Here is a 14,637-nt window from a genome sequence, read left to right as displayed (position 1 = left end):
CAGTGGTGTAGTCTAGTGTTTTCTAGTGGGTATACTGTGATTTTTCCCTCCCAGCCTCATATCGTTCATTTCGGAAACCCCATAAAAATAAATCTGCGCTCCCTGTCTAACGTTATATATGTATATATATATATATATCTAACAGTACATGTTATAAGGCTGATCTGTGCATGATAGTGCTGCATTTTGACATATTTCATGTTGCATCTCCCCCCGTTGATGGTATATGAATGAATGAATGGTCTTTATTGTCATTGATATAGTACAGGTACCAAACAACGAAATTTGGGAGGGGGGGCTCCCCTGGTGCTAGGAAAAAAATAACTAAAAACAAGAAGGGAAAGGAGCTGGTTTACATAAATAAAGGCTATGTACACTATCCACTATACTATACAAATAAAACACTGTGCTGTACTCTATGCTATGCTATACCTATTCTAACATTTCCTATTCTCTGAACCTTATGTACCCTAGGGTTGTCATATTGCACATAGTGTTATTGCACATTTATTTAAAGTGTCGCAGTTTGCAGGCTTGAAATGTACACATTTGTGCCTCAGCACTACACCTGATTTCAATCCAGCAGCTACCTTCAATCCGTCCAGACTGTCCAGGGCCCAGAACCTAGGTCTTCTTATGACGCTATAGTCCGTCCCAATGGTCCAAAATTCAAGTGCTTCGTAACACAGACGGGGTGAATTGTATGAATGAAAGTGTGAAAGTTCTGTTACAAAACGCTGTTACGTATCCTCACACATTTTTAAGTGGGTATATGGAAATCCTTGGCCTTTCCTAGTGGGTATACGGCGTAGTCCTGCGTATCACGTAGACTACATCACTGCATGTATGTATTCCATCTCATTAACAAACAACGTATATAACGTTCCCATAAGCTCTGAAGTATTGAATTGGCATAACTTAAGTCACACATAGGGAGGGAGAGAGAGGGAGAAAGAGAGAGAGGGGGAGAAAGAGGGAGAGAGGGACAAAGAGAGAGAGGGGGAGAGAGAGGGAGAAAGAGAGAGACAGAGAGAGGGAGAGAAAGAGAGAGAGACACAGAGAGAGAGAGAGAGACAGAGAGGGAGAGAGAGAGAGACAGAAAGGGAGTCAGAGAGGGAGAGAGACACAGAGAGAGAGAGAGAGAGAGACAGAGACAGTGGGTATGAAGACGGTATGAATAAGAAGTCTAAAAGAAAGCCTGTCCACAAAACACTTCCTAACAGCCCTCTAGTCCTCCCCATGCAGTATGCATTTTTCAGTTAACTACATACAGATGTGCTTCAACCGACTGGTCTCAAAGTCCTGCCGATTCCACCCCCTGCTCTGATTGGCTGTTGAAACATCAGCACAAATTTGAGGGGTAAACGCCCCCCTCTCCTCCAACGTAGGTGTCACAGTCTCTCTGTCCTGTTCTGCTCTCCTGCTTTGCCCCTCGTCTGGACGATGTCGTCAGCCCATGACCGAGCGGTCCTGCAGGCCATATTCAACCCCACCACCCCCCTCGGGGACGTCCCTGGATTAAACCGAGAGGAGGAATTAACAGACGATGGTAAAGAGATTCAAGGGTTAGGAATTTGGGTCTGTCTTGTGTTAAGTTGTTCATGTATCATTCTATAACACTTTTAAGGTGTTCTTAGCCATTTATGTTCACTGAAAATATAGTTTCAGAACCGGATGGGTTTACCAGAGTTGACTAGTGCTAGTGACTCCTCTATATGGTCACTCCTACGACATTTCAGTTTAACACTAGAACAGCCGTGCCTATTGTACCTACTATAAGAGCCGCCTTGGGGGTTAAATGACCATAGTCTTTACAAGCTTTACAAGCTGCTGCTTACACACAACGACCACTAGTTGGCGCGTCTTGTAAATTAGCCTGCCTCCTACACAGTAAAAACTGCAAAATAGCTTCATACTAACTTATCCTGATGTGGTTTTGAAAATGTAAGGATACTGGGGTGGTACGTCCTGAAATTTGACCGAGTGCAAAAACAAATATATTTCTTTACTCACATGGTCAAATGTGAGATTTGTGGCAAAATGGCTGTTCTAGTGTTAAGTGTGTACTTCTCTGCACCAGATAGCTCGTTTGACAGACAGCTCCTGAGGCAGGTGAAGGAGCTAGGGGTTAAATGACACCAACTGTCAAAGAGTTCCAGAACACACCACCTAGAGTGTTTCATGTGTTCTATGTGGTCTGCCTAGCAACAACACTCTGATTGGCTACAAAAATGAAGATCTTTCAACATTCTCTCTGAATGTTGGTCTCTCTCCACCAGACAGCTCGTTTGACAGAGAGCTCCTGAGGCAGGTGAAGCAGCTGGAGCTGCAGGGCGTGGCGGCGGCGGAGGCCGGGGACCTGCAGACATCTCTGGAGTGGCTCAGCCAGGCGGTCCACATCCTGCCCCAGCGGGCCTCCGCCTACAACAACCGGGCTCAGACCCGACGACTGCAGCTGGACATAGCAGGTAGGCTACACACAGCTCAGGCACCTGACAGAGGCTGGTGGAGGTAGAGGATGGTGGAGGTAGAGGCTGTGGCTCAGGAGGTAGAGGCTGGTGGAGGTAGAGGATGGTGGAGGTAGAGGCTGTGGTGCAGGAGGTAGAGGCTGGTGGAGGTAGAGGCTGGTGGAGGTAGAGGCTGGTGGAGGTAGAGGATGGTGGAGGTAGAGGCTGTGGTGCAGGAGGTAGAGGCTGGTGGAGGTAGAGGCTGTGGCTCAGGAGGTAGAGGCTGGTGGAGGTAGAGGCTGTGTCTCAGGAGGTAGAGGCTGGTGGAGGTAGAGGCTGTGTCTCAGGAGGTAGAGGCTGGTGGAGGTAGAGGCTGTGTCTCAGGAGGTAGAGGCCGTGTCTCAGGAGGTAGAGGCTGGTGGAGGTAGAGGCTGTGGCTCAGGAGGTAGAGGCTGTGTCTCAGGAGGTAGAGGGTGGTGGAGGTAGAGGCTGTGTCTCAGGAGGTAGAGGCTGATGGAGGTAGAGGCTGTGGTGCAGGAGGTAGAGGCTGGTGGAGGTAGCGGCTGTGGTGGTGGAGGTAGAGGCTGGTGGAGGTAGAGGCTGTGGCGCAGGAGGTAGAGGCTGGTGGAGGTAGAGGCTGTGGTGCAGGAGGTAGAGGCTGGTGGAGGTAGAGAATGTGGTGCAGGAGGTAGAGGCTGGTGGAGGTAGAGGCTGTGGCGCTGGAGGTAGAGGCTGGTGGAGGTAGAGGCTGTGGTGCAGGAGGTAGAGGCTGGTGGAGGTAGAGAATGTGGTGCAGGAGGTAGAGGCTGTGTCTGCAGACTGCAGCTGGACATAGCAGGTACACACAGCTCAGCAACTGCAGAGTCACTACCCATCTTCCGTCGTAGACTGAAGACCTCCATCTCTTCAGGTTACACCGTAACTGCTTCTCCTGAGACATCTACTGCCCCCCAGCACTGCGTCTCCTGAAGACACCCGTTTTTCCCCCTCTACTGTGTCCCTAAAAACTTCTATTGCCCCTCTTGTACTGTTTCTCTGCTTCTCCAGTGTCTAAATATAAAAAGGTTTAGAAGACGGTGATAGAAGAAGGTTTTTCCTTCTATCAACGGCCCCGGGCCAGAGCTGGATTACTCTTCCTGCTACGACTGGTGGATTGATGATTCACTTGCTTAGTCAAATGTATTGAGTGTAAGTCGCTTTGGAATAAGGCGTCTGCTAAATGCCCAAAATGTAAACATTTTTAAATATGCTATCTATCATTATGTTATCATTTTTCAAATCTTTATTAACGAAGAAAGAGTAATTACATTTGTGGTTGTTTTCCGCATTGCCGAGAGTGACAGATTTCTGTAGATGATTTGCAAGGCATTCTGGAATGTAGGGCCATGGCTCTGAACCTAGTCTGATCGTGAAAAATCTCAAAAGCGGAGCCGTGAAAAGCCCTACCCCATCGCCCTACCCTACAAAACAAGAATTGGGACACCCCTACCCTACACGTGAACGTGCAAAACGGAGCCGCAGGGGTGAATTGGGATTGGGCCTTAGTGGTGAAGAACAAATGCAATAACTCCACAATTGAGTCTTCAAAGTAATACAAACAAGACTGAACATTTAACTTTTAATAGACAAAATGTTAAAATACAATAATAGTTCAAATACAATAAAAACAATGACAATACAATCATAACCTAAAATACATTAACCAATAAATTCAACAAGTGATTTAAGTGCCTGGCAGTTCTTCACCACCTCTGGAACAGAAGTCAAAGGCCCAAATCCCGATTCTCTTTTCTACCACTTCGGCTCGTTTTGGAGTCACTCGCTTTGGAGCCAAGGCCTCCGAACAGAGCCACAAGCTGTAGTGGTTCCCCTAAGAAATGGGACAACACTTCACGACTGATACGTCATAGTATCGTAGAAAAGCATTGACGCTCGCGATTCATTCCCAACTTGAATGAACTTGAACGCTATCAATCGATCAAACAAGTCATCAAATAAAAAAGAACAATGCTTGAACGCTATCAATCGATCAAACAAGTCATCAAATAAAAAAGAACAATGCACTATCAGACCATGACAGAATAAGCTCTAACCTGTATGAAACCTGTGCTCCTATGCTGCCGGTCTGCACTGATATAGGACAACAGTGCAACAACTTCACGGCTGAACTTTAGTTACATTTACTCCTCCCCCTCCCACAGCCAGGGGTGACTCCTCCCCCTCCCACAGCCAGGGGTGACTCCTCCCCCTCCCACAGCCAGGGGTGACTCCTCCCCCTCCCACAGCCAGGGGTGACTCCTCCCACAGCCAGGGGTGACTCCTCCCCCTCCCACAGCCAGGGGTGACTCCTCCCCCTCCCACAGCCAGGGGTGACTCCTCCCCCTCCCACAGCCAGGGGTGACTCCTCCCCCTCCCACAGCCAGGGGTGACTCCTCCCCCTCCCACAGCCAGGGCTGACTCCTCCCCCTCCCACAGCCAGGGCTGACTCCTCCCCCTCCCACAGCCAGGGCTGACTCCTCCCCCTCCCACAGCCAGGGCTGACTCCTCCCACAGCCAGGAGTGACTCCTTCCCCTCCCCCAGCCAGGAGTGACTCCTTCCCCTCCCCCAGCCAGGGCTGACTCCTCCCCCTCCCACAGCCAGGGCTGACTCCTCCCCCTCCCACAGCCAGGGGTGACTCCTCCCACAGCCAGGGCTGACTCCTCCCCCTCCCACAGCCAGGGCTGACTCCTCCCCCTCCCACAGCCAGGGGTGACTCCTCCCACAGCCAGGGCTGACTCCTCCCCCTCCCACAGCCAGGGCTGACTCCTCCCCCTCCCACAGCCAGGGCTGACTCCTCCCCCTCCCACAGCCAGGGGTGACTCCTCCCACAGCCAGGGCTGACTCCTCCCCCTCCCACAGCCAGGGCTGACTCCTCCCCCTCCCACAGCCAGGGGTGACTCCTCCCACAGCCAGGGCTGACTCCTCCCCCTCCCACAGCCAGGGGTGACTCCTCCCCCTCCCACAGCCAGGGCTGACTCCTCCCCCTCCCACAGCCAGGTGTGACTCCTTCCCCTCCCACAGCCAGGGCTGACTCCTCCCCCTCCCACAGCCAGGGGTGACTCCTCCCACAGCCAGGAGTGACTCCTTCCCCTCCCCCAGCCAGGGGTGACTCCTCCCCCTCCCACAGTCAGGGGTGACTCCTCCCACAGCCAGGTGTGACTCCTCCCCCTCCCACAGCCAGGGGTGACTCCTCCCCCTCCCACAGCCAGGGCTGACTCCTCCCCCTCCCACAGCCAGGGGTGACTCCTCCCCCTCTCACAGCCAGAGTGGTGAATCGGGATTGGGCCACAGAATACCATTGATACCAACATAGAATCACATTGGGATGATCATGGATCAATGTGGATCATTCTACAGTTAAAACAGTTAAACCAGTACAGTATATCCTTATATCCTAAAGTTAAAGAAGAGAAACTATAAAAGTGACAGTATTCTAGTATCCTAGTCCCTTACGACGTTGTCCGTCTTGTGCTTCTGGAGAAGCTCTCTGGCCTCGTTCACTTCACTGAACAGCCTCTTCAGCGTCTTGTCATCCTGGGGAAGCAACAGAGGGTCAAAAACAACTTCTCAGAACTCATACTGTGGTGACCACCACGTAGACCCGGTAAACACACCACCCAGACAGGAGACAACACAGCGCTAAAGTTACAAAACCGCCCACTGGACGCATTTATTTAGAAAAAAATTTGAGTTTAAGAAGAAAGCAAAAAAGGTCCAACTAAAACTCGCCTCGGCTAACGGTTTAACTTAAGGTGCCTCTGAGGGAGGTCCAAAGGGTGGATTTAGTTTTCCTGTCGGGATACCTCCGGGGTATTTGGGCCTCTCCGACCTCCGGGGTATTTGGGCAGAGGGGCTGGTCGCTCGCTAGCGGCAGGCGGGCTCGCGCTCTCCCTTGCTCCCGGCTCTCTCCTCACTGTGGGGAATAAGACAGAGGATTAACCCCACCAGGCATTAACGTACTCCGCCGTACCACGGCCCTCACCCATACGCGCCGCCCCCACCTTCACTTCCTAGTTGCGACTTGTAAACGTTTTTTTTTTTAAAAATAAACATTGTTTATTCACAAAATGCGGCTGATATTCTGTCGGCGCCTATCAGCATTCATTAAAAATCCTCCAATACAATAAACATTTTATCTGTGTGTGTGTGTAAAATTCACTGTTAAAATACATAGGGGAGGAGTCGGGGCGCCTGCCGAATGCAAGTCTATGGCACTGCAAATACTTTTGGCTTACACGTGAGCTGTAGCAGCGCTCCAATTGGCTGTCTCCTATTTCTCGGCCGGGGCAAAAATTGCGCCCCGAGCATGCGCAGATTATAGGCTTACCTAGGCTGCAGCCTAGGGCCACTACCACTAGGGGTAGTAAAAATTAAAAAATGCCCTGAATATCCCTGAATATCCGGTTGTTAAGTCTGACGTCAAACGTGACGTTTTGCAATTTCCGGCTCCAAACCAGAAATTCTCCGCACCAGAGTACCAGTGAACTACAGCGGTAGAATGACAGTTTAATCGTTTTTTAGACTCGGATCTATTCATACAACAAGGGACACAATACTTTCCCGTTTTTCCCCATATTGTCAGGGTATTTGAGCCTCGGAAAAGCGCTATATAAATATAATTAATTATTATTATTATTGCGGCATTTCGAAGACAGCGCCTCAGCCAACTTTGGACCCGGAAACGACAACAGGAGAGGAGAGCAATAGAGACAGAACTGAGGTGATAACAAACAGTTCAGTATGACAGAGACAACTAATAGAAAGACAACTGTATGATTATAGAGTTTACATGTTCAAGGAAATATTGTATGATAATAGAAAGGTACACTTTAATGAAAGAAGTAACAAAGAACACATTTATTATGACAATTGCATTGTGTTCCATGTCTTTCTCCATTTGAATAAATAATGCCTAGTTGAATGGCTAAACAAGACAACTGTCTGGACAGTACTATATACAGTATATTCTCATGCTAAAATCGACTGTAAATCCAGATTTTAAAGTTGATATTCTTCCCCGTGGAGCATGCCCCCATAACCTGTGCCCCACCCAAAAAATTTAGCACCAGCCGCCACTGACTCTCTCCCTCTCTGACGCCTCTGCCTCTGCTTTTCACTCCTCCACCTGTTCGCGTCGCAGGTGTTCAGTATTGCTGAAACTAGCCCTCGACCTGATGGAGTAATGTGCACCAGCCAGGTGTGTTGGGCGTAGACCCCGTCAATTACGCTGCCTCTTTGTCTATGCGGCCGCTGTCCAGGGTGCTGAAGGCCAGGTTTACCCGGGCCTGCGTGCGGGTCACCACAATACGTACCCATATCAACCCAAACCCCCAACTCTGACAACTCACACTCAGTGGTGAGTGACATTCGCCAAGCAGTGAGCAACATAATTCGGTACGTTTGTGCGGCAGTGAAATCCCTAATTTCATCACCTCGAGGATGACAAAAAGCTATCATATGGTGTCGCAAATAGGTCGAAAATTCTATTCAAAGAAGTCTTAAAAAGGTCTTAAAATCTGACTTGTTAAAAGTTGTAGGAACCCTGACAAAGCCCTTCTCAACATGTCTTCTGCCCCTCAGGAGCCATCGAGGACCTGGAGCGCGCCATCTCTCTGAGCGGGGGGACAGGAAGGAGCGCGTGCCAGGCGCTGGTCCAGAGGGGTCTGTTACTGAGGCTGGCCGGCAGCGATGACGAGGCCAGGGTGGACTTCGAGCGGGCGGCTGCTCTGGGGAGTGAGTTCGCCCGACAACAAGCGGTGATCCTTAATCCGTACGCAGCGCTATGCAACCGCATGCTCTCGGAGATGTTCAACAAACTACGCAACCCAGAGGTGCCTGAGACGCAGTAGTCAAAGGATCTGTTCCCCCCCCCCCCCCGCTCACCAAAGCAGTTTATGTTTATCGTGACGTTAGAATTATAAAGTTCTATCTCCATTTTTGTCAAAATTGAGTTTTTTTACATAATCTGATCCATTAGGTGTTTATTAATGCCTGTGTTGTGTTATTTTTAAAATGTTGACATTTTTGAGTTAGTAATTAATAAAATACAAAGGTTCCATCTCATAAAACATAATGGAATGTAAAAACGTTGACGCTCAATATCTCTGAACTGCCCTAGACGGAGATAGAACCTTATAATTCTAAGCTCACGTTATGACTTATCCAATGTGCAAGCATTGCATTTTCTATCGTAAACACAATGAATAAAGTTTGTGTTTTATGGGAGAAGGGTGTTTTGTTTTTGTTGCGTGGATTAACTCTGAGGCAGAAACAGGGGCATGAAAAAGTTATTGAAATAGAAGTTCAACACAGGTTTTATTGATTAACTAACCTCACATTAGGGATGGACGGTTTCCAATTATTGAAACCGAAAAACCGTCAGAGAGTAAAACCGCGGTTTTCCGGTTAACCGAAAAATACAGTAAAAAAAAAAAAAAAAAATTTTTTTTTAAAGAGCGCCAATTTCAAATAATTGAGCCCTACTGCTACAATACACTCATGTCGAACACCATTAAAACACCGTAAGCACAGTCGCAACACATTTAGGCTACTTAGTTTCACAAATATAAGTGGAAAGGCAGACTTTTGTAAGCTACACCATACATGAAAACACATGAACACTTAACACACCAGCTCCGCTGATCCAGGGTGCACGCCTGCACGGAAGATCATCTCTTGGAACAGCGTCTTCATTGAATGAACTGCTTTCTCAATATCTTGGTTCTTAGACAAAGTTTCAGCTGCTGCTCAATGTATTTAAATATTTGAATACTGCTCAATAATCACTGAAATATTAGACTTAGAATTATGCAGTGAACATACTTAAAGCTTTTCATAAAAACCACATGCCGCGAGACTGACTCGTCCTGAACTGTCGTAAGTCAATCAACAAAGAATGCCCCATCAAAATAAAAGTGCCCATGGTAGAGCTGTCAAAATAGAGCTTTCAAAATAAATGTACTAATACAGATAGAGATAAATACAGAACTACCTTTGCGTCACTAAGTGACCGCGTATCTTCTGAGACATGCGTTCTGTCATCACTTTCAGTAGCGCCTTCACACACAGTGGCGCTGTGCACAAACACTCTTGATCCGTATAGCTCTTGTTTTATTATATTGTGGTTTAGTAAATACTGCACTTGGAGTTACATTCAATGCATGATTTGTGCTATAGAACATAAATAAAGTTTGATTGATTGATATCAAATCAAATCACATTTTATTTCTATAGCGCATTTCTCACAAAAGTGACCCAATGCGCTTTACAGAGAGCAGCGAAAATGATCTTATTAAATGTAAGCGAGTAATTGTAAAAAACCTTTCCTATCTACCAATAACTGAAGGCAACTATCTTTCCCATAGAGTGATTCGTTACCCTTAAATATAATCCCAATTAGATATTAATCCTCAGTTATTCTTCACAACTGACCAAACCTCTCACTCATTGCGCGGCAGATTCAGACTGTATCATTGTTATTTTCACACACGACAAACATGTGACATGTTCCAGTTTTATTCTTATTCTATTTTATTCTTCTAAAAAAAAAAAAAAAAAACGGTTTCAGACGGTTTTGATAAAAAACCGTTTCTATTTTTATAAACCCCGGTTTTCGGTTTAACCGAAAAACCGTCCATCCCTACCTCACATTACAAAAAAGAGATATTGAGAAGGCCTTTGTAAGGCAGTTAGTTAACCCTAAACGACTCCACATGTTCCTGTAATCTCTAATTGTAAATCGCTTTGGATTAAAAGCGTCTGCTAAACTGTAAATTAAATTAGTGTCTGGTGTTTTACTGCGTATGAAAAGGATCTAAAAAACAATTCCAGTACATAACAGTTGGATACAGTTCCCAGAAAATGAATTTCTCTTTAAAATGCCACTCAGAATCACAGTCAAGTTATGAACTAATGTAATGAAGTATGAACGTAATTGAATGAGTGTAACTGTCTTGATCCCAAACAAATGATAATGAAGGAAACAGTGTCCAGGCCAGACCACATCCTGGAAAGACCATGTAGACCAGCCAGCCAGCCCTCACAGAGCCAACATGAAGGAACATACTGTCTTTAATATAACAACTGTATGACTTCAGAAGATCAAAACAAACAAAAGCCTTTTCATACAAAAGCCATCAACAATCTGGCCCCCTCCTATCTTGCCGACCTCGTCCCCCTCCACGCCCCCTCCCGTTGCCTCAGGTCTGACGACCAAACCACCCTCAAGACCACCAGGACCAAGCTCCGGACCTGGGGTGATAGGGCCTTTTCAGCCGCAGCCCCGTCCCTCTGGAACGCCCTCCCCAACCACATCAGACAGGCCAACACCCTCCCAACATTTAAACTGGCCCTCAAAACCCACCTCTTCAAGCTTGCCTTCACCAGTTAACCCTCTCCCCCTCCCCTTCCCATGTGTCCCCAGCACTACCTTAATTAGGCCCCTATACTTTCTTTTATTTATTTTTTGTGTCTTTTTATTATTACTACTCAATCTTCTCAGTTTGTAAAGCGTCTTTGAGTGTCTAGAAAGCGCTATATAAGTCTAATGTATTATTATTATTATTATTATTATTATTATTATTATTATCCCTAACCCAAATCTAAACCTTATAAACTTAACCGAAATAAGGTTATGTCTTACTAATGTCTGCCAGCAGATGTCAGTAGTGATCTTCGAACAAGCTTCAAAACTCAACTACCTTATCAGCAGAGTTTCCTCCGTTTCAGAAAAGAGCATCCCATCACTTGGGTTGTTTGGACATTTGCATGGTGAGTGAGGATGTCAGGTAAAGATTAATGTTGTTTCTGAATATGAAACTGAATTCCTAAATCAGTATCCATGGCAGCGGCGCTTCTAACTGCAGATACATCAGTTCTCAGATGTTATCAGAATGATCCAGTGGGGGCTGGTGCTAAAAGGTTTGGGTGGGGCACAGCAGTGTTTCCTCCAGGATTTTTCACATTAGTGGCGGGGGGGTCCTCTTTCGCCCGCGCGGTTTTTTTTTCGTGTGCACGATTTTCTTTCGCGTGCGCGCGCATAAAACGCGCACTGGCGCTCAAAACAAAGACGTAATTTCACTTTACCCACGCAATACCCACTTAAACATGTGTGAGGATACGTAACGGCGTTTTGTGACAGAACTTTCACTTTCATTCATGAAATTCACCCCGTCTGTGTTACGAAGCACTTGAATTTTGGACCATTGCGACTGACTATAGCTCATATACCATCAAAGGGGGAGATGCGACATGAAATATGTCAGAATGCAGCAATATCATGCACAGATCAGCCTTATAACATGTCATGTTATATATATATATATATATATATATATATATATATAACGTTAGACAGGGAGCGCAGATGTATGTTTATGAACGATATGAGGCTGGGAGGGAAAAATCACAGTATACCCGCTAGAAAAAACTAGACTACACCACTGAAGTAGGCCTATGAGAGGACACGCACAAAACCGGCTAACGTTACTCATTAACTGTTTACACAAGTACAATCACAGTGTGACAGTCAGATGGAGCATTCGGTAAACAACAACAGCAAGGTAATGCTATCAGTTGAGTTAAAGAAAAACAGCTCTTACCTTTGATGACACCAACATGAGCCCTGTTTACCCGTACCTCCGCCGTTCTGTTCGTGGTGATTTTAGAGGCAATAGATTATTTTTGCCCCGCGCATATTGCTATGAATAGTTCGAAGCTAGGTGCTTGCACGTTAGGTGCGAGGCTGCTCGGTTAACCCATTAGCGGGAACATTATTAGTTGCACAAAATAGGCTGATTTAATTGACCATGAACATCAGAGACAGACATTACGAATGTTCATTTAAAATACTCCGGAAGCCCGGAAGTCCGGAAGCCAGGAAGTCGGAAGTCCTCAGCATAATGCATTGTCTGCTATTACAACCGGATATTCAGGACGCAACTTTTTGCGCCCCGGGCGAGAAATAGAGACAGCCAATTGGAGCGCTGCTACAGCTCACGTGTAAGCGAAAAGTATTTGGCCTGCGATAGACTTGCATTCGATCGGCGACCCGACTCCTCCCCCTATGTATTTTAACAGTGAATTTTACACACACACAGATCAAATGTTTATTGTATTGGAGGATTTTTAATGAATGCTGATAGGCGCCGACAGAATATCAGCTGCATTTTGTGAATAAACAATGTTTATTTTAAAAAAAAACTTTTACAAATCGCAACTAGGAAGTGAAGGTGGGGGCGGCGCCCCAGCGCCCTCTATCGGCCAGCCGCCACTGGAATGATCTAAAAGTGAAAGTCAACATCCATGGAGCTATCCCTACGCAGATATCCCTGAGTATATCAGTGTAATCTCATTTGCTTATGAGAACATCACATCTTTGAAAGGCCTGTCCTTTTTTGTAACCAATACTTTTTTTTACTTTCTCACCTGCTGAAGACAGTCAAATCACATGCAGCTGTTTGGCTCTACATGCATTGCAATCACTGTTTATCTGTATCGTTTTAACTAACCATTTCCATAAACAATTGAACAGCTGAAATTGTTAACAATATTTTTGGTTAAATTAGTCCCATAGCTTCAAATGACTTGGAGTCAGATACACCTGTTGTTTTTAGGACAATGTTATTCAAATATGCTTTTTATAGTCTGTTGGAGGTGGGTACACACCTGTTTTCCCAGGTAGGTAAGTAAGTAAGTAAGAAAGTAAAACTTTATTTATACAGCACCTTTCATACAAGAAATGCAGCTCAAAGTGCTTTACAACAGGAACAAGAACATAAAGTGAATATAAAAACATATATAACAACATATACAAGCATTGAATGAATATAAAAGCAGGGGGAAACAGCAAAAAGAAAAGGTAAAGATAAAATACAATAAATATACATTTAAAAAAGGGAAACAATGTACAACCGGTATTGTGTCCATCTCGATAGGAGTACCGTATCGACTCCATTCAAAGTGTTTTAGATTCCCCTTCCTCTACTGGTAATGGACACTTTGGAATTGTAACTGTAAACACCGGGAAAGCAAAGTTATTTAGCCGCAAATTGGACCCCCGCTCGTCAGTGAATAACCCCCGCTGGGAAGATGGTAGAACGTCCGTTCTATTCTCATTCAATCCCAAACTGCCTCCCCGTCATTTTGAGAGGTCGAGGTTTTCTACTCCAGCCCCCAGAAAAGTGATGCTTTGCACCGCAACTCATTTGACGCGAAAGTAAACGTGCGTCATTTCCCGAATTTCGCTTCTGAGCTGATGAGACCGCCGATGGGGACTTGTCTGCCAGGCCACAGCTCTCTCCATCGGAGTGACTGCACTCGTTCAGGGGCAGGTCACGTTCTAAAGCGGATACACAGTGTTAAGTGAAATGTATTATATATGTCCTCAGTTGAATATAGATTGTGTTTATTCTGCCCAGGTTAATAAGGGGATGCAGTACTGTTGTTATACCACTGAGGGGCGCTACGTAAGACTGCAGGCTTGTGTTATATGTTAATGTGTTGATGCACTTGTCCGAGTTGTTGTCTATTCTAAGTTAGCTCGGCTGAGCGAAAAGATATAGGCCTACCTGTGGTGAGGTGGAAAATAAAACCATGGCCGAGGGCAAAACAGTTCATCGTCTCCGTCCATATTGAGGACGGATGAACTGTTATCATATTGCACTCCCCGAGCAAATCAGAGAAATTATTTATGCAACAATGTTGCAATCTCATCCACTTGCTCCGGGTCCTGATTTGGACTTTCATGTGAGAACATGACCTTAGTGTAGGGGCTGTGGTGCAGGAGGTAGAGGCACCGTCTAATGATCGCAAGGTTGGCAGAACGGCGGTTCGAGCCCCGGCTGGCCACATGTGGAGGTGTCCTTGGGCAAGACACTGAACCCCAAATTGCTCCCAGTGAGCGGGCCGGCGCCTTGCATGGTAGCTAGCCGCCATTGGTGTGTGAATGTGTGTGTGAATGGGTGAATGAGAGGCCCAGGCCCGTCACTATGGGCGGGCCTCAGGGGGCCGGGCCCGCCCACAGACGTGCTGGTGCCCCCCCAACAGATATACAATTTAAAATAAAGAAATATATTTATATATTAAAAATTATTCATATTTTATGTTAAATGAAGACATTAAAATTGAGAAACAATAGTGTGTTTTTCATTT

At 46.2% G+C, this 14,637-nt stretch overlaps 1 protein-coding gene across 1 annotated transcript; it reads left to right on the top strand.

Annotated features, from left to right (window-relative positions):
• Window positions 1-1,400: 1,400 nt before the first annotated feature.
• ttc36 (tetratricopeptide repeat domain 36) lies at window positions 1,401-8,640 on the top strand. The gene is made up of 3 exons (XM_080550598.1): window positions 1,401-1,549; window positions 2,280-2,468; window positions 8,068-8,640. Exons 1-3 carry the CDS (start codon window positions 1,444-1,446, stop codon window positions 8,334-8,336), a joined length of 564 nt encoding a protein of 187 aa, XP_080406724.1. The 5' UTR covers window positions 1,401-1,443; the 3' UTR covers window positions 8,337-8,640.
• The last annotated feature ends 5,997 nt before the right edge of the window (window positions 8,641-14,637 follow it).

This window comes from Nansenia antarctica (genome assembly GCF_963989245.1).
Source record: "Nansenia antarctica genome assembly, chromosome: 1".
Lineage (NCBI taxonomy): Eukaryota > Metazoa > Chordata > Actinopteri > Argentiniformes > Microstomatidae > Nansenia > Nansenia antarctica.
The sequence above is the reverse complement of the archived record's forward strand: the minus strand, read 5'-3'. Positions and strand labels throughout refer to the sequence as shown.

Excerpts from the sequence above, each read along its gene's own strand:
- ttc36 (XM_080550598.1), top strand. The coding sequence starts at position 1,444 with ATGTCGTCAGCCCATGACCGAGCGGTCCTGCAGGCCATATTCAACCCC. Across the intron at positions 1,550-2,279 it reads GGAGGAATTAACAGACGATG|ACAGCTCGTTTGACAGAGAG; the intron begins GTAAAGAGATTC and ends TCTCTCCACCAG. Across the intron at positions 2,469-8,067 it reads ACTGCAGCTGGACATAGCAG|GAGCCATCGAGGACCTGGAG; the intron begins GTAGGCTACACA and ends TCTGCCCCTCAG.